Source organism: Leptopilina heterotoma, unplaced genomic scaffold (assembly GCF_015476425.1).
Source record: "Leptopilina heterotoma isolate Lh14 unplaced genomic scaffold, ASM1547642v1 Lhet_24, whole genome shotgun sequence".
Taxonomy (NCBI): domain Eukaryota; kingdom Metazoa; phylum Arthropoda; class Insecta; order Hymenoptera; family Figitidae; genus Leptopilina; species Leptopilina heterotoma.
In genome coordinates, this window is record NW_025110956.1 from 1,667,899 (window position 1) to 1,689,687 (window position 21,789).

Sequence of the window (21,789 nt, forward strand, 5' to 3'; positions counted from 1 at the left end):
TTATAAATATCAGAGACTTTTTTAAAAATCGTGCAACTTGATTTAGATGATTTTTTTTTGGAATGACAATATTATAAATAATAAGAATAATAATATTAATAATAATAGTATTGTTATTAATAATATTATTAATAATTAAAAATAATTTTATACAAGGAGAGAGAATAAATATTTAATTTTTTAAAAGTATTTTACAAATTGAGGAAAAAATGCGACAAAGCGAAATTTTGATATAAAAAGTACTGCACTTCAAAAGAAATTATATGAAATTTAGTAAATTTATATTAAAATTTAATTAACATTCTTGATATTTGATATAACTATACTAAATTTCAGGTAAGTTTTTTTTAAGTTTAGTATTTTTTTAAATAAAAATTTCACTTTGTCGCATTTTGTTCCACAAATTGTAAAATACTTTTACAAAATGTAATATTTATTTTCTCTCCGTGTTAAGTTTTTTAAGATTCTTGAGAATCTTCATATTCTTCTTTTATACATTTACTCATTTTGTCCACACCTGAAGTGAGTCATTTATATTTATGATTTTTTTATACGCTTTGATAGATTATAATTATATTTTTTTATTTTATTTGTTACTTTTTAATTAATTGAAAAAATTGTTTATTAATTTAAAACTATTTATTGTTTTTATTTATAAAAAAAATATTAGAAAATTGTTTAAAAAATTATTATTAAAAAATGGAAAATATTTTGCCTATTTTCTGTTTTTTAATAACAATATTATTCACAAAATTATAAGCTCTTTTGGAAAAAAAATAATTTTCACCATTTCTATTTCTTCTTTTGATTTTTTTAAACAAAACTCCAAGTTTTTTTTAATAAACAAAGGGAAAAAAATTATAAATTCGATTTGTCAATCACAATTTTTTATTGAAAATGAAAATCGAAAATTTTTAAAAGATTTTTATAAAATGAAGGAAAAACTTCGACTTGTCAATCAAAAGAAACTAAAAATGTTGTAAAAGAAATGTGATTGACAAGTCGACTTTTTTCCTTCATTTTATGAAAATCTTTTAAAAATTCTCAATTTTATTTTCAATAAAAAATTTCCATAATTTCTATCTCAAAGTCACAATTTTGATAGTAAATTCTATTTTTTTTTTATTAAAAAAAGAATAAATTTGGACCATTTATATTTCTCAATCACCATTTTTTAACAAAACATCCATTTTTTTTAAAATTAATAAAAAGAAAAATTGCAAATCCAAACAAAATAATAATAATAAAAAGAAGTTTGCATAATTTCTATTTCCTCATCACAATTTAATTGATAATAATAACTTCTTTCAAGTATTTTGTTACAATTTTTGAAAATAATAATTGAATTATCAAAAATTTTAATGAAAAATCTTTAAATGTAAATTTATAAATGAAAATTAATGAAAATTAGCTTCTAATTTTTTAAAGTTCAATATTTTCAGCATTTTTAATTACAAATTTCCGAAAATTCAAATACAAAAACAATAATTTTTAACATTTTGGAGAAAAAATTCATGTTCAAATTTTTTTATTAAAATTCAATTATGTTCGAAAAATTACATTAAAATATTTTTAAAAACTAATTCTTAGAATTGTTTCTTCATAATTTTTTAAGATTTAATTATCGAACATTTTTATTTATATTTTTCAAAAATTTAATTATTTTTAAAAGATTTTAGAAAATTTCAATTGTTTGGAAATTTTTCAATTGTATATAATTAAAAAACTATTATCTTTCAAAAATTATTTAGAAATATTTTTATAAAATTAATTGTAAGAATTTCTTTATTAAAATTTTTTGAAAATAATATTTTCGAAAAATTATAATAAAGAAATTCTTACCTAATAACTTAAGGAAAAAACGTGGACAGTTACAATTATTATAAATAATTGAATTTTTTTATTTAAATATTTTTAAATTCTCGAAGAATTTTAAATTATTTTTAAAATTATCTAAAATAATTGATTTAGAGATAAAGTTTAGTTAAAAATTGTAAAAATTCTTCGCAAGAATTGAATTATTTTCATAAATATGTAATAACATTCTTTGGGAGGATTCAATTACTTTTATAAATAGTAAAATTCTTTGCAGAAATTCAATTATTTTCAATATAATTTTAATAAAATTGAATTATCAAATTTTCAATTATAATTATAAAGAGACAAGATTATTTTAAAAAATTGTAAAAATTCTTTGTTTAATTCAATTATTTTTCAAATTTTTAATTAAAATGATTAAAAAAAAACATTTTAAAAAATTTAAAGAAACTCGTCAAAAGAATTTAATTATTTATAAAAACTCTAATAAAAATTTTTGAAGCCATTTGTAGTTTAAAATTATTTTTTTATTATTTGGGTCAGTCCATTATATTTCACCTGAAGCCGTTGCGGCCTATTTTTAAAAAAATCTCATAATTTGTAAAAATGATGTTTAATATCCATAGAATTCATTTTTGAGAATTATTTTATAAAATTTTTTGAATTTAACTTAGAATTTTAATTTTTAAGTTGAGTTGGACAGAAAAAAGGTTAGATTGACAGTTATGTAAATTTAATAAAAAAGCATGGAAATAATTTAGATAATACAAATTTCTTGATTGATATTTGTTAAAAATGAGCTAATTTACTTGTATAAATAGATTATTATGTAAACATACTCAAAATAATAGATAAAAATTGATTTTAAAACTTAACTATGAAATGTCAAAAGTCACTACATTTTAATTACATTTTTCTAAAAAGTTTATAAATATAAAAAAATTTATTTCTATTTAATGTAAAGTATTTTCAATGTACTTTCATAATATGTGCTAACTTTTTAATTTTATAATACAGAAATATGAAAAATTTTACCTTTAATATTGAGTGTTTCATGATTTTCAGTGATTTTAATCACTTATTTCTTCTCAGGTGCAAGACTAAAAAATCCAATTTTTGTCTTAATATTTAAGTTTGAACTTCTTTTCCATTCTATTAAATTTTGGTGATGGAGAACGAGCTACTTTTCAGTTTAAATTTAGTTTAAAGAATCTACTGAAAAAGCGAGTTTGTTGGTTAAAATGCAGTTAATTTTATAAGACTGAAGTTGGCTATCTCAATAGTCATGCAAAAATCTACTTGCATTTTAACCAACAAATTCGTTTTTTCAGTAGATTTTTTAAACTAAATTTAAACTGAAAAGTAGCTCGTTCTCCATCACCAAAATTTAATAGAATGGAAAAGAAGTTCAAAATTAAATTTTAAGACAAAAATTGGATTTTTTATTCTTGCACCTGAGAAGAAATAAGTAATTAAAATCACGGAAAATCATGAAACACTCAATATTAAAGGTAAAATTTTTCCTATTTCTATATTATAAAATTAAAATGTTAGCACATATTATGAAAGTACATTGAAAATACTTTACATTAAATAGTAATACATTTTTTAATATTTATAAACTTTTTAGAAAAATGTAATTAAAATGTAGTGACTTTTGACATTTCATAGGTAAATTTTAAAATCAATTTTGCTTCCTCATAAAGGAAGCTTTGTATTAGCAAAATTTTGGATTGTCATTTTTTGACATATTTATAATTTTTTTTTTATTATGCCTAATACTTTAGTACTTTATATATGCACAGGAACTCCCCGTATAAATGTTCTAAATAAATAAAAAAAAATTTCGACGTACTTTGACCTCCGAAGTCTAAAAAACGGATTTTAAAAATTTATCCCGGTGTGTGTGTGTGTGTGTGTGTGTGTGTGTGTGTGTGTGTGTGTGTGTGTGTGTGTGTGTGTGTGTGTGTGTGCTAACATTACATTTGCCTCAATATCTCAGAACGAGAAAAAGCTAAAGGCCTCAATTTTTTTTTAAATTGTAGGTCTCCCCGGGGGACATAAAATGAGAGTATTTTCAGCCCGATTCATGAAGTTTAACTATTTTTTTTGCATTTTTCATTTAGTAAAAAAACGTTTTTTGGACATAACTTAAAAAAATGTTAGGACACTTATAAATCTTTTTCTTTAGTTTTGTACAGTTTTTTCACACGCATCTTTTGAGCCCTAATTGAACATTTTTCGTCCATATTAACCGGAGATATTAAACTTTTAAAAATCAAAAATTTTGGAAAATAAGACTTTTTTAAAAATTTTGTTAAAAATGTAGAAGTTTAGTTTTGTTTTGTATTTAGTTTTGTAGAGTTTTTTCAGACGCATCTTTTGAGCCCCAATTGAACATTTTTCGTCCATATTAACCGGAGATATTAAACTTTTAAAAATCTAAAATTTTGAAAAATAAGACTTTTATAAAAATTTTTTTAAATTATGTAAAAGTAACTTCAAAAAATTATTACCAACTTGAAGAGCATTAAAAAACGCTTCGATTGACCTATTTTTGAACCTGATTCGGGTAGAAATTATGAAATTATTGGTATTTGAAAAATCAAAAATTGTGGAAAATATCATTTTTTCAACATTCTTGTTTATTAACTTATGTGTAATTATTTAACTATTATTGCCATCTTATAGAATATATAAAAACACACTTTTTGGACCAAGATTTAATGATCTTTAACCCTTTTATAAAAAGTAATTGTTAAATTTCATCTATTATTATTTCTATGAGGAAGCAAAGTGTTCATGAAATGAACACCAAAATTATAAAAATGTACAACTTGGCAGCGGTTTTTATCTATTATTTTGAGTATGTTTACATAATAATCTATTTATACAAGTAAATTAGCTCATTTTTAACAAATATCAATCAAGAAATTTGTATTATCTAAATTATTCCCATGCTTTTTTATTAAATTTACATAACTGTCAATCTAACCTTTTTTCTGTCCAACTCAACTTAAAAATTAAAATTCTAAGTTAAATTCAAAAAATTTTATAAAATAATTCTCAAAAATGAATTCTATGGATATTCAACATCATTTTTACAAATTATGAGATTTTTTTAAAAATAGGCCGCAACGGCTTCAGGTGAAATATAATGGACTGACCCATTTAATTAATTTATTTAATTTATTTATTAATATTAATAATATAATAATATTAATATAATAAAATGAAATTAATAAATTTATTTTATTTTTATTTTTTATTTATGTTCGAACTCAAATAAATTTAAATTTGATGAGGGAAAAAATCGGGAATTTTGTGGTTATGTTCATTAAATTTAAATTTAATGTATTTAAAATTTTTGTAGTTATTGTTCAATGAGATTGAAAACATCCAGCGCGTGGCAGCCGGAGTATTATGTGAATTGGCAGCAGATAAGGAAGGTGCAGAAATGATTGAGCAGGAAGGTGCAACAGCGCCTTTAACTGAACTTCTTCATTCGAGAAATGAAGGCGTTGCCACATACGCTGCGGCAGTTTTATTCCGCATGTCCGAAGATAAGCCGCAAGATTATAAGAAAAGACTCTCCATGGAATTAACTAATTCACTGCTCCGTGAAGATCCCAATTTATGGAATGGCGGTGACTTTGGAATGGCTCCTGATTTACAGGTGAGAAAATTTCCTCTTACTTTCAAGTAAAGTTCAATATTTCTATAGATCTCTTACAATACGTACTTTTTATTATCCATAATAAGCTTTTATTATTTTATTTATTGCCGAATGATCGTAAAAGAATTATATTCCAGTGAGTGTTCTTTAGAAATTAAAAAAAAACATTCAAAGCACTGTTTATTTTTATAAATTTATTATTTTTCTTTCATAAATATTATTTTTATATATATGCTAATAAATATTTCATTGTTTTGCATTGTTATTTGATTCATTACGCACAACTAATTTTTAACCACCAGCACTCACAAGAATCACGCGATGTTTGTGTTTCTCTTCTCGAAGTAACATATTCACTTGTTAATCACGCTTTCGTATAAAAATGGCGCTTCTGTCAAACCATTTTCCAATAATGCACTACCGTCGTAAAGAGAATAACGAAAGCGCTATTGGAAATCAAGTTAAACTTTAAAGAGCGATTATTCTCTTAAATTAAGAGCTAAGGAAAGTTTTAATAAATAGTTGAAAAGTTCATTAAATTCTTTTGTGCAAAATACACTTCAGTAACTTTATTTTCAGTCATTCTGTTAAAAGACTTTGTGCATGAAGCATATGATGGAAATTAAGATATTTCAAGAATGTTACAACTTTTATGTTTATTTTTTTTAACAGACAATTTCGAGAACTTTTAAATTATCTTCTTAATTTTTTAAAATTTCTGTAGCTGATAATTTAACAGTGGTTAATCCTTCTTGAAACATAAAGTAAATTTTTCAGTAGTGTCTGTTATATATTTAACTACTTTATGACTAGAGTGTTCTTAAAAAAACGAGGGGAGGGTATTGCAAATTTCAAGCTTCTAGAATTAACAAAAAAGTCAAAATATGTTTGACTTCTTTCCTATAAAATGTACATTTACATTTAAATTTTATAGTACCTATCATTTGGGGTAAATGAAAACGAGGGATAAATAATAGTGAATGTAAACTTTTAATTTCGAGTTTCATATTTAAGTGGGTTTATTATTTTTTTATTTATATTTTAAATAAAGTCGTTGCGGACTAATTTTCTAAAAAATTGAAAAATTTCACTCTTTTAGCAACTACAGGGTTGCCACAGGGTCAGGGAAATCAGGGATTTTAGGGAAAACGCAGGGAAAGTAGAATTAGTCAGAGAAATGAAGGAAAAGTCAGGGATTTTTATTAAAAGTACTGGAAAAAAATTGAATTTTGGAAAAGTTACAAATGATTGCAGAAATTCAATTATTTCCAAAAATAACAAAATCCTTCTCAGAAATTTAATTATGTTCAAAAATTGAAAAATTTTCTCCTCAAAATTTCAATATTATCTTTTAAAATAATAAAATTATTCTCAAAAATTTTAATAAAATTTCAATTATACCTTTAAAAATAATAAAATTCTTCTCAAAAATTCAATTATTTTCAAAATTTTTAATAAAATTCTCGGCAAAATTTGAATTATGTTCCAAAATTGTTTAATTATCTCATCAAAATTTCAATTATCTGTACAAAAAATAAAATTTTTCTCCAAAATTAAATTATTTTGAAAAGTTTTAATAAAATTCTCGGTAAAATTTCAATTATGTTCAAAAATTAAAAAATGTTCTCGTCAAAATTTCAATTATCTTTAAAAATAATAAATTTCTTCTCCAAAATTCAATTATTTTCAAAAATTTTAATAAAAATCTTGGCAAAAGTCCAATTATTTAAAAAAAATTTCCACAATTCAAAGATTTTCAATATTTATTATTTTAAATAAAATATTCCAAAAGAATTCAATTATAAAAAACATGTTGATAAAATTGTAAGTAAACATTAAATTATTTTTATAAATAATACAATTTTACAGGAATTCAACTATTTACAAATTTTTTATAAATTTTCTTCTCAATAATTCAATTATTTTCATAAATAATAACATTTTTTACAGGGATTCAATTATTTTCATAAATAATAACACTCGTAGCAGAATTTCAATTATTTTTAAAAACAATTTTAATGGAATTTCTTGAAAAATGTAATTATTCTTAAAAATTTTATTAAAATTCGTCAAAAAAATTTTAAAAAAGGTTTTGAAAAGGTTTCCCACTTGAAATCATTGAAAACCTGAATTTTTTATACCTTTAACTGTGACAATTCTGTAGAATTATTTTTTTTGAAAAATTTTAATTGAAATTATTTCAAGTTCTTATTTTCTAAATATTTAATTGAAGAATTTCCGAATAATCGAAATTTCGTAAAATTTAATTGTAAATAAATGGACTTGAAAGTTTTAAAGAAACTTTTGCAAAAATTATTAAAAATAATTGATAATTATAATTGATAATTCAATGGTTTCGAAGAATTTTAATAAAATTTTTGAAAACAATTACATTTTTTGGAGAATTTACTTAAAATTTTATTAATTTTTATTTTAAATACTTTTGAAATCCTGTAAAGAATTTTATTATTTTTAAAAATAATTGAATTCTTGCAACGAATTTTATTAATTTTTATTTTAAGTAATATTGAAATCCTGTAAAGAATTTTATTATTTCTGAAAATAATAGAATTCTTGCAACGAATTTTTATTACATTTTTTTATATAATTGAAATCCTGTGAAGAATTTTATTATTTTTGAAAATAATTGAATTCTTGCAACGAATTTTGATACATTTTTTAAAAATAATTGAATTATTTTAAGAAATTGATTTAAAATAGTAGATTTTGAAAATATTTTAATTGTAGCGAAAAATTTCATTATTTGTGAAATGTAATTGAGTTCTTTCAAAAAATTTTTGAAAATAATTATATTTTTGGAGGAATTCATTTTTTTTAAAAATAATTTAATTCATGTAAAAAATGTTATTACTTGTAAAAATACTCAAATTTTTACGAAGAATTTTATTAAAATTTTTGTAAATTAAATTTTTTTTTAAATTTTATGGAAATTTAAATTATTGTAAAACATGAAGATAACAATCACTCCGAGTCGAAGACTCGGAGTAATTGATATCTTCATGTTTTATGAGAATATTCTTATCAGTTGTTGAATTTTAAAAAAGTTTGAATTTGACACTCTTTGAAAATCTTAATTTCTATGGAATAATAATAATGATTCAATATTTATTTTTAAAAAAATTTAATGTTGTTTTCGAATAATTTTACAATTAAAGAAAATTCGTAAATAAATGTAATATACATTGTTTTGAGTATCGAATCATTTTTAGAGTGAATCAGAATAATTTTTTAGGGTCAGGGAAGAAGACAAAATTTTGTCCGAAAATCAGGGAAAAACAAAATTAATTTTTTGTGGCAATCCTGAATTAGAAAATATGTAAAAAATACATTGAAAAATTCTTAAAAGTGCAAAAAGAATGATTGATTCTTGTTTAAAATTAGTTGATTAATTATTTTTAATAATTAAACTATTGAAAAAATAGTTTAAATTAAAACGAAAAAATACAGTGGATATTTTTCATTCTGTAAATACTAATAATTGTTGTGCCTGATGAACCAACTTTCTAGAAATAGAGAATTTATAAAATTATGTTTCTTACCTGCATGAGAATGCTCTTTAAAATGATATATACATTTATATATATTTTGTCATATATGTGAAAACTCGATTTTTATTAATTTTTGAAATGAGAAAAACATAGTTAACGTTCAATGTAGTAGTGAGTTAATCAGTTTTTCACTAGTTAATTGACACCACTGAGCTTCCTACAGCGATCCAAGGTATCACGACACGCTTGTAGTTAATAAATTTTGTGTTGACCTTTGCTATACCTACTCTCTAGGACATTCTTGGACCTGATCAACCGTATGACGGTATGTATGGACAAGGACCTCCAAGTGTTCACAGCAGTCATGGCGGACGAAACTATCAACAACAAGGTAAAAAAATTCTTTCGAAAATTCCCTACTTGCTTCATCTCTCACATAATTATTATTGTTGTTAGACTTTTCAATAAATTAGGTTAACAATTTTTCAATAGTCATAATAATTTTTCAAATTTTTAACTTACATGAAATTGTTTTTAAATTCTTTAATTGATGAGAAATATATGAGCGGTGTATATTTATTATTTATACACAAAGTACTAAGATTAGAAAAAGTTAGTAACTTAAATATAAACGTATCGTAATCATAACAATTCAAATTGATACTTCATTTCTTGAATCTATAGTGTACGTAGATTTTTGACTTTATTTTAAAAATAAAATTCTAATCAAGTTTTAATGATTTTACGACATTTATAATCGATTTTTTTAAAATAGTTTTAAGTGGAGGGTTCGTCTAAATTTTTAACTTTGTCAAGAAACTGATTTAAGGGGATTTGAACCTTGATGACGTCACAGTTTGTGCAAAGCATTAGTTTTAAATCTGTGACGTCATCATGGTTCAAATGCCCTTAAATCTTCCATAAAATTCTTTTTATAGTAATTTTTTTAGAGAAATTCAATGGTCATAAAATTGGCTTCGTACTCATCTACTAAAATCTACTATTTACTATTTTTTTAGCGTTATGCTACTATTTGGATACTTTTTTAGATTTCAGCCACAAAAAGCTACTATTTCTCCTTTTTTTTGAGAATTTCCACTACTTTTAATTCGCTTATACTAGAAATCAAAAAACCATTCTTAAAAATTATAAACAAATTCTTCAAAACGATTCAATTATTTTCAAATAATATTCGAAATTCAATTATTTCCAATATCTAGTTTTTTCATAAAATTTCGCAAAAGAATTGAATTATTGAAAACAAAATTGATGAAATTCATCCATAATTCAATTAATTTAGAATAGCAGTTCCAAAAAAATTACGAAAAAATCAATTATTTAACAAAATTGTCATACAATTCTTCTAAATAATTTAATTATTTTTACTAATAATATTTTTCATGGAAATTCGATTTTTAAAAAAAAATGTTGACAAAATTCTAAGCAAGAATTCAATTATTTTCATAAATAATAAAACTCATCGAAGAATTTCAATTATTTTTAATACTATTTTTAATTAATTAATCGAAAAATTCAATTATTTAAAATAAAATTTTCATAATACCTATTTATTATATTTCGAAAAAATTAATTATTCAAAACAATGTTTATAATATTCTTACAAAGAATTCAATTATTTTCAAAAATAACAAAATTTTTCATAAAAATTCAATTCTTTTTAAACATTTTAATAAAATTTTGTAATTTTTGAAAATAATTGAATATTCTTTATAAGAATTTTATAAACATTGTTTTAAATAATTAAATAATTGAATTATTGAGAAATTTTTCTTACTCATGAAAAAAATTGAATTCTTACAAAGAATTTACAAAAAAATTTTAAATAATTGAATTCTGTTTGGAAATTTTATGAAAATAGTAGATATTGAAAATCATTGAATTGCGAAATGTTTATAAAAATAATTAAATTTTACAAAGAATTCAATTAAAATTTTTGACAATAATTGAATTCTTGCGATAAATATTGTTATTTATGAAATATAATTAAATTTAGAAAAGAATTTTATTAAATGCCTCAAAATAATTGAATTTTTGGGAATAATTTTTTTATTTATCTTTAATAATTGAATTCTTGGAAAAAATTTTTTTTTAAATCTAAAAGAATAATTGAATTATTTCAAAAAAAAATTTAATTTAAATTGTATTTAAAATAATTGTTTTCTTCCGAAAAATTTTATTAATATATTTGAAAATAAACTAATACTTGTGGAAAATTCTAATATTTTTGTAAATAATTCAGTTTTTCGAAAGAATTTTAAAAAAATGATTTTTTTAAATAATTTATTTTTCCCCGGAATTGAAATTAAATTTTAAAAATTATTACAGTGCGATTCCATGGGAGATTTTAGTTTTTTCGGAGTAAGTAAACCAATTGCAATGAAATTTTGGAATTTAAATCTACACATAAAAAGACATATTTCCACCAAATATTACGTCAAAATATTCAGTAGTTTTTGAGATGTCAAAATTTTGGAAAAATTTTGAAATCGTTATATCTTCTTTCCATCTTAACCAAATCACTTAATTTTTTTTTGGAGAAAATTCAGCATAAAAAAACGAAAAAGTTTTTTATATTATGTTTATACAAAATTTTTATAAACAAAAAAGTTATTAAATAATAATTGAATAACTTTTTAATAGCTTCACGGAATTGAATGAAATAAACACTAAAATAATCTTACCTTTGATTTCTTTAAGATTCCGAAAAAAATATCTGGCAACGAGATTGTCTTCATATAATATTTTTAATATTTTTGTTCACTTATGAGCGTAAACATTAGAAGTTTCTGCTACTTTACGTGCAAATTCTTGTGCGCGCGCAGACCTCTCTTTCTAATCATCTCCGAATTTCCGGTTTCAGAGAGAGATGTCTGCGCGCGCACCTGAATTTGCACGTAAAGTAGCAGAAACTTCTAATGTTTACTCTCAAAAGTGAACAAAAATATTAAAAATATTATATGAAGACAATCTCGTTGCCAGGTATTTTTTTCAGAATCTTATAGAAATCAAAGGTAAGATTATTTTAGTGTTTATTTCATTCAATTCCGTGAAGCTATTCAAAAGTTATTCAATTATTATTTAATAACTTTTTTGTTTATAAAAATTTTGTATAAACATAATATAAAAAACTTTTTCGTTTTTTTATGCTGAATTTTCTCCAAAAAAAAATTAAGTGATTTGGTTAAGATGGAAAGAAGATATAACGATTTCAAAATTTTTCCAAAATTTTGACATCTCAAAAACTACTGAATATTTTGACGTAATATTTGGTGGAAATATGTCTTTTTATGTGTAGATTTAAATTCCAAAATTTCATTACAATTGGTTTACTTACTCCGAAAAAACTAAAATCTCCCATGGAATCGCACTACATTTTTCGAGCTATTCCTGTAAAATTGTATTAAAAATAATTGAAAACTTGATACGAATTTTTTTATTTATGAAAATAATTGAAAACTTGATACGAATTTTTTTATTTATGAAAATAATTGAATACCTAATTCAATTATTTTCATAATAATAAAATTCAAATTTTAAATTTGAAAATTAAAAATTCAATTTCAATTCCTCGAAAAAATAATTTATTTTAAATACAATTTTAATTAAATCCTTTTGAAATAATTTAATTATTCTTTTAGCTTTTAATAATATTCTCCCTCGAAAGAATTCAATTATGTCGATAAATAACAAAATTATTCCCGAAAATTCAATTATTTTTAAAAAATAAAAATAACAATATTCATCACAAGAATTCAATTATTTTTAAAAGTAATAAATTTCTTCTTGTAATTTCAATTATTTTACACAATTCTAATAAAATCATTCGCAAGAATTCAATTATTTTCGTAAATAATAAAATGCTCGAATTGACTTTAATTATTTAAAAATTCGTTGATAAAATTTTTCATAAGAATTTAATTTTAAGAAACATTCAATTAAATTCAATAAATTATTTATTTTTGTATATAAATAATTGAATTCTCGTAAAATTTTTTAATAGAAATTTATTAAAAATTGAATTTTAGTAAAAATTTTAGATAATAATTGACTATTACAAAAATTGTAGAGTAAATTTTTAGAAATAATTGAATTTTACGAACATTTTAAATTCAAAAATTAAAAAATTTGAATTTTTCATACTTTTAACTAACAATTCTGTAAAATTTATTTTTTTTTGTCTTATTGCACAAGAATTCAATTAATTTAAAATGTCATTTTTAAAAAAATGACATACATTGCGAAAAAATCAATTATTTAACAAAATTTTTATACAATTCTTCACAATAATTCAATTACTTTCAATTACTTTTTACAACATTGTTCGTGGAAATTCAATTTTTGAAAAAAAATGTTGATAAATGTCTAAGCAAGAATTCAATTATTTTCATAAATAATTAAACTCATCGAAGAATTTCAATTATTTTTTAATAATATTTTAAATTAATTAATTCAATTATTTTTAAAAACAGTAAGAAATTTTTTCTTGGAAATTCAATTATTTTAAAAAATTCTAATAAAGTTATTCGCAAGAATTCAATTATTTTCATAAATAATAAAATGCTTTTTAGGAATTCAATTATTTTCAAAAAAAATTAATAAAATGCCACACAGACATTCAATTATTCTCAACAATTTTAATATAATTCTTTGTAAAATTTAATAATTTTTAAAAACTTTACGCAATCCAATTATTTTTAATATCTATTTTTTTCATAAAATTTCCAAACAGAATTCAATTATTTACAAGAATTTTTGTAAAAATCTTCAGAAGAATTCAATTCTTTTTATGAATAATAAAAATTTCTAAAGAATTCAATTATTTGAATTAGAATTTACATAAAATTAGTCGAAAGAAATCAATTATTTAAAAATTTTTATATAATTCTTGACAAGAATTAAAGTATTCTTATAAATATTGAAATTGTTTCATGAATAATAAAATTCGTTGATTTTTTCAAAACAATGCTTCACAATTTTTAGGAAAAATAAAAATTCAGAAAAAGCACAAATATGTTCTGACCGATTTTATTTTATAACCATCGAGTTCCTCTCAAAAAAATACTATAATAATTATTTTATGCAGCAATTATTGAGTCATCATCCGTATACGTTATTTTTTCGCCATTGATATGAAAAAATGAAACTTTAAAAAAAAATGAAAATATATATGTGACGCGCTCCGAAGAAAGGTACAGAAAAAACACTTTTTTATGTTACTGGCGAAAATTTTTTTTTAAATCTGTATTTAAGATAAAACATTAATGTACAATTTTCTCTCTTCTAATAATTGACTTGAGACTAACACAAATGCACGGAAAATATTGATTTATTTTCAATCTAGACTTTGGTAACCAGACTACAATCCTCCTCAATTCTATGCACATAGATTTAACATTGTATTTATATATATATATAGAGAGATTATTTAAAAACATAAAATTCTTAACTCTTTGTTATTTTAACAGCAGCTTAACCCTTGGACTTAAATTTAAGTACATACATCTGTCACGAAAATCTCGCAGTAACATAGGTGAAATTTAATACTTACGTGGAATGTCATCCTGCATTTTGTTTATTCCATGTTAAATGCTTGTGTGTTAACCCAGTTTACTTTTGCATGCTTGATGGTCATTTTTTTCCGTCTCTCTTTTCTTCTATTATTCAGGATATCACACATGCTTTTTTTTAATTGCACAACACGATTAAATTTTCTCTTTCATACTTATCTTCGTCTGTAAATTGAATTTTTTTTTATATAAATATTTGTGATGAAAAAAATTGTTTTTATTTGCATATAAATTGTTAGTTTTCTGGCATTTAATCACTAGTTGACAACAAAATCATTTTAAAATTTTTAAAATTTATGACATTAAAAAAATTAATTAAAACTAACATTAATTAATTTAACATTAATTAAAACTAAAACCTAGACTTTCTTACGTAGCTGGTTCATACGTTAATCTATTGTTGGGGTTATGAAGTACCCCAAACTTATTTTGTTTGTTGGAACGTTTGTATTTGACAACACGAATTTAGTAAAAATTATTTTTTTTTTAAATTTCTTTTTAAAAAATTTTTTTAAAAATTATTTAACAATTAAAAAAATTAAAAATTATTTAACAATAATTAAATTTAGTAAAAAGAAAGCTTTAAAATAATTAAATATTTTAAAGCTTTTTTTTACTAAATTTAATTATTGTTAATACTGAATCTGAAATTATTCAAAAATTTAAAGTTGATATTTGAATATAAAAATAAAAAATGTTATAATTTGCATAATAGTAATGAATGGAGCACTGCATTTCGCGCGCAAAATTGGCTAGTCTGTTGATAATTAGAAAATGAAGAAAAACGATTTCCTAAAAGTCTATTACTGATTATCTATTAAAATGCAAAGTTCCGGCTAGATTTATGAGCTTTATGTAATTGAAGATCAATATTTTGAAAAGCCACAGAATTCTACTTTGAGTATTTAATTTGATTTTGTTGAAACCTCGGGGTTGAAACCAAGCACTATTTTTTAAAATGTATATCAGTTTTCAAATTTTCCTAATAAATTAATTAAATTGAAATTAATTTAATGTATTGAATTAAATGCATAATGGATTATTATAAATTAATTTGCGATTTAAATAAGGAAACTAAGAAGCGAAATAATTGATTGAGAAAATTAAATCTAAAACCTTTTTCGCTTTTTCGAATGTCTAATATTAGACGACGTTGAATTTATTTATTTTTATTAAAAAATGAAATTTAAATAGGTATATTTTGAAAAAGACATTTTGACTCTAAGCGAAATACTATTTTTGTAGTGATGAAAAAAATTGAGGGAAGCCACCACCCTTAACTTTGACCTCTTTAATTTTTAATTATCAAAGAAGGTTGTATTTTTCTTCTTGCGTCATTTTCAACCCAAAAACACTGGATGGCCAAAGATTTGAAATTTTAATTTTTGAAATGGTTAGGATTTTTATTTTTGCATCCGTTGCATATTTTTGCAAATACAAAAATAAAAGAAGGAAATAAAAATTACATCTTCAAAAATTAAATTTTTAATTTCTTGACCATCCTATGCATTTTATGGTTAAACAGAGTTGCCACGCAACATGGAAATTTTCATAAATAGATCAACTTCAAAAAGTTTTAATTTGAAATTTTAGAAAATTTAAATCTTGTATGAATTTAATTAGAAATTTTAAGGAACTCAGATTTTTGAAAAATGTTAATAATTCTAATTCTTTTGAAATTATAGTTAAATTTTTTAATACAATTTAATTGATTATTAAAAATAATGGATTTATAGAAGAATTTTAGTTAAAAACACTAAAAGCAAAATTCAATTTTGGAGAAGTTATAAATTATTGCGGAAATTCAATTATTTTCAAAAGTAAGAAAATTCTTCGCAAAAATTCAATTATGTTCAAAAAATTTTTAATTTTCCTGTAAAAATTTCAAATATTTTTAAAAATAGTAAAATTTTTCTCCGAAATTCAATTATTTTCAATAATTTTGAGAATTTTTCATAAATAACTCAACTGATCGCAGAATTTCAATTACTTGTAAAATATAATTTTAATCGAATTCCTCGAAAAATGTAATTATTCTTAAAAATTTTATCAAAATTCGTCGAATGAAATTAGTTAAATTTTTTATACATATTTAATAAATTACTCAAAATAATTGAATTTGTGCGAAGAATTTTTGTTAACCCGGCGAGTATGTGGTTGGGCATGTCATGCCCCACATTTACTTACATCCTTTTAAATCCTAAAATTTCCACTGTAACGTTTTGAAACTTCGAGTAGCTGAAGTTATGGGTTCATAAGAGAAGATGATGGTATGGTGATAGTGTTATGTAAATTATATTTTAAATTACTTGGACGTAAACGTCAATTTTGCATATTTTTGGCGAATTTTTTTTTCCTAATTTCTACTAAATTAATGACAACTGAATTGAGATATATTCTAAAAAGCAGTATTATGCTCCTCATTTACTAATATTTAAAGTCCTGCCTTTATAAAAGTGCAAATTTGATTTTATAAAAGTTTTAAGTTTTCATTGTTTTATTTAATCATATGATAAATCTTATGACAAAGAGTTGATTTTATCTTTATAAATAAATAAATAATTAAGAAAATATATTTTATTACATGCCTTTTTATAATATAATACCAGAAATTAACTTAATATAGCTATATGTAACATTTATAAGCAATTTTACATTTTGGGCATGTCATGCCCACCACATAGTCGGTGTAACAGTTTCCCGCCACATACTCGCCGGGTTAAAAACCCTAAAAAAATTTAATTTTAAAGAAGTTTCAAATGATTGCAGAAATACAATTATATTAAAAATTTTTCGAAAATTCTTGGCAAAGTTTCAATTATTTTTAAGAATTTTCCTCAATTCAATGATTTTTAATGGCTACTATTTTTAAAAAAATTAATAAAATTTCATTATTTTCATAAGAAATAAATTTTTGACAGGAATTCAATTATTTTCACAAAAATTCAATTATTTACAAATTTTTTCTCAATAATTCAATTATTTAAAAAAAAAATAAATTTTTGACAGGAATTCAATTATTTTTGTAACTAATAAAATTCTTTTCAGAAATTGCAGAATTTCAATTATTTTCAATACAATTTTAATCGGATTCCTCAAAAAATTTAATTATTCTCAAAGATTTTATTAAAATTCGTCGAATTGACTTTAATTATTTACAAATTCGTTGATAAAATTCTTCATGAGAATTTAATTTTAAGAAACATTCAATTAAATTCAATAAATTATTTATTTTTGTACATTAATAATTAAATTCTCGTAGAATTTTTTAATAAAAATTTATTAAAAATTGAATTTTAGTAAAAATTTTAGATAGGTAATAATTGACTGTTACAAGAATTGTAGAGTGAATTTTTAGAAATAATTGAATTTTACGAACATTTCAAATTCAAATATTTGAAAATTTGAATTTTTCATACTTTTAACTAACAATTCTGTAAAATTTAATTTTTTTTTGTCGTATTATTTTGTCTTATTGCACAAGAATTCAATTAATTTAGAATGTCAATTTTAAAAAAATGACATACATTGCGAAAAAATCAATTATTAAACAAAATTTTTATACAATTCTTCACAATAATTCAATTACTTTCAATTACTTTTTACAACATTTTTCATGGAAATTCAATTTTTGAAAAAAAAATTTGATAAATGTCTAAGCAAGAATTCAATTATTTTCATAAATAATTAAACTCATCGAAGAATTTCAATTATTTTTTAATAATATTTTAAATTAATTAATTCAATTATTTTTAAAAGTAAGAAATTTTTTCTTGGAAATTCAATTATTTTAAAAAATTCTAATAAAGTTATTCGCAAGAATTCAATTATTTTCGTAAATAATAAAATGCTTTTTAGGAATTCAATTATTTTCAAAAAAAATTTAATAAAATGCCACACAGACATTTAATTATTCTTAAAAATTTTAATAGAATTCTTTGAAAAATGTAATTATTTTTAAAAACGTTTTGCAATACAATGATTTTAAATATCTACTATTTTCATAAAATTTCCAAATAGAATTCAATTATTTAAATTTTTTTTGTAAGAATCTTCCTAAGAATTAAATTCTTTTCATGAATAATAAAAATTTCTGAGGAATTCAATTATGTATTTAAATTAGAATTTGCATAAAATTAATAGAAAGAAATCAATTATTTAAAAATTTTTATAAAATTCTTTGCAGGAATTAAGTTATTTTTATAAATATTTGAATTCTTCAATGAATAATAAAATTCGTTGCAGGAATTGAATTTATTAGCAGGATAAGAAAGAAGTAAATATTTTTCATGAAAATTAGGAAAAAGTCAGGAAAATAAAAAATATGGAATGGAATTTTTGTCATTTTTGTGAAGTGTCTATAACGAGTTTTTTTGGTCATAAGTTTAATTTTTCGATAGTTACTTTTTCACTACTTTTTTAGTTTGAAAGCTACTTTTTGCTACTTTTTTAAAATTAATTATCGAGTTCGAAGTTTGAAACCTCTAAAAATTCTATTTTTTAACCTGGAAAACTTGGAAAAGTCAGGGAATTCTCTAAATCCTCTCTCTGACTTCTCTTCTTTTTTTTAAAAAAGGGAGGAAGAGAACAAATAGAAACTTCTTTGATAGTTAAAATTTAGAGGGGTCAAAGTTAAAGGTGGGCCTCTCTTTAAAATTTTTATTTTTGAAAAAAGTAAACAGACTTTTTGGAAACTATTTATATGCAAGTTAAAATTTTTAAAAAGGAATAAGAAAAAAAATTGAGTTCTCTCTCAAAACATCGACATACGTATTAAATTTGAAAATGATAAATAACATTGTATTCTTTCTTCAGGTTATGACCAGATACCAATAGATTCAATGCAAGGATTAGAGATAGGCGGCGGTTCTACTTATGGTGCGATGGACACTATGGATGTGGCACCAGAAGGTGATCTAAGTTTCGATCATCTTGAAGAGCTTCCAGCACCACCTCAAGATAACAACCAGGTAGCAGCCTGGTATGACACTGATCTTTAAAAACCAACCATTCTCTCTCTATGTAGGAGGAAGGACACTCTGTGGATTTGTCTCGAAATTTTAGTTGACCATTTTATTATCAATGGTCTTTTTTTTAAGTGCGATTCTGTTTTTACTTCAAACCGCGCCTTATATTCTTTCAATTTTTTATTATATAAAAAAAGTAGTTTTTACGAATCCGCATGAAATTCTCAACAGTAGTAGTTTCTTTGCACTGTTGTTGAATGAATGAATTTTTAGATTAAAGAAACAATTTCTTTTGAGCAGAGATAGGTAACACGACTGCTCCATAGCGATCTATACTCGCTTATTCAATACCAATCCCGTAGTCTAGAGACTAAAAAAATAATATTATGATAAATAATTGAAAAAAAAGAGGATTGAGTATAAGTTAGTTTCCAAAGCCATTGTTTGGATCGAATAGTACAATGGCAAGTACTTTTGTACGCTGTGCATTTCTAGAAATGTAAATCCTGCAATATCTTTGCGATCAAATGAATACAATTTTGTACCTTCTTTTTTTACATGAGTTTTGAATTGTTAATACACTCGCGTTATAGTTAATATAACACGAAAAATATTGTAGTTTTTAACAAAAAAAAAAAAACTAACGGACAGGGTCGAAAAGATTCTAAATACGAAGGCTGCTATATTTCGTATTTAACGAACATTTCAGTATTTTATTTAAAGTATCATCGCAATCGTGCGTAGATCTGTCATTAAGAAAATATTTTATACCGCGAACGAGTGACAAAGTTTTAAGTAGAAATTTTATCGGCACCTATGTGAAAAATTTGATCTTTTAGATTATATATATATTTACATATATATAGTTAACATTGCGTTAGGGACCATTTCTTTTGATTCATCGACCAGAAATTTTTAAATTTATTTAAATAATAGAAAGTATGTAGCACAAATAATGTAAAGTGAGGAGTTGATTTGATTTGTCCGATTCGAATCAAATCTAATTTGTTTGTATTTCTCAGATTGACTCCCATCGGACTTATCAATCACTCCTTGACTTTTGAAAATTATTATTTTTATTATTATTATTATCATTATTATTATACATATATTATTATTATTATTATATTATTATTATTATTATTATTATATATTATACCTTATAAATTTTTTATCAATATTATAATTATACATATATTATTATCGATATACTAACATTTATAAGCCTTACTAACCAGAAGTACTACTTAGGCTAAAGTGTTCTGTATTACATAAGTAGGAAAAAATTCACTTTGGTATTGCGATCTCGACTTCAAACTCTGACTGATCGACTTCTTTAAAAAACAAATTCCGATATTTTCCCAAAAAAATAGAAGAGCACTCGTTTTAAAAACAAAAATTTTTCAGATTAAATTTATAAAATTATTCAATATTAAAAAATCAACGGCTTTCTGAAAAAAAGTATTATAATTGTTATTTTATAAATTGTAATCGTGCAATAATAATTCATTTTGTGCTTTGCTTAATTATGAGAAGTATCATCTTCTCAGGAAGTGAAAGACGAGTGAAATCCCGATCCATTTCACATTGCTTCCCTTGAAACGTTGATGTCATTCGAATATTGATGAAATACAATCATATACGTGTAGGCATAACGATATCATTGAAACTCTGCATTATGCATTATACAGGGTAGTAACACTTAATTTTTATTATCTAATATCGTAGCTGCGACGGTATTAGCCATTCATTAATGTTATGAATTGGTCGACCGTTTCGCACGTTGTCGATGTGTTAGATTTAAGTGAGAGACGTAATTCGTACATATGTACTATGTATTGTTTAATTGTCTATACAAATAAAGTAAGTAAATAAGTAATTGAATTTTCTGGATTCTTTCATCTTTCTTTCAAGTCTTGAAAAATCTGATAAAAATTTAAAAAAAAAGAATTAAAAAAATTAAAAATTTACTCGGGGTTCTAAGATTATTGTACGTTTTTTAAATATGTTTATCTTTTGACTCAGTCAAGAACAATTTTTGTCAATTTTCATTTATTTGGGGTAACAAATTGTTGTATGGATTTTTTTTAGAAATATTTAATTAAAAGAAGATCAAAAATACCGCAGTGCGACGTATCTAATATAAAATGAGGTAAAGTCGATTGAAAATTAATTAATAAATTCCTTAAGTCGACTTTTTAAGTTCTTTTTAAAAATCTCATGAAAAAATT

General features: G+C 22.2%; 1 protein-coding gene across 3 annotated transcripts in view; it reads left to right on the forward strand.

The window, feature by feature from the left end:
• Positions 1-21,442, forward strand: part of LOC122503023 (armadillo segment polarity protein) — a 38,977-nt gene extending 17,535 nt beyond the window's left edge. For 2 of the 3 annotated variants that reach the window (XM_043613416.1, XM_043613417.1), the window contains exons 7-9: positions 5,192-5,494; positions 9,298-9,394; positions 19,407-21,442. In XM_043613416.1, coding sequence (XP_043469351.1) covers positions 5,192-5,494; positions 9,298-9,394; positions 19,407-19,591 — 585 coding nt within the window. In that variant the 3' untranslated portion in view covers positions 19,592-21,442. The remainder of the gene's footprint in view (positions 1-5,191; positions 5,495-9,297; positions 9,395-19,406) is intronic. The other variant, XM_043613418.1, reaches the window with a different exon arrangement.
• Positions 21,443-21,789: the final 347 nt, after the last annotated feature.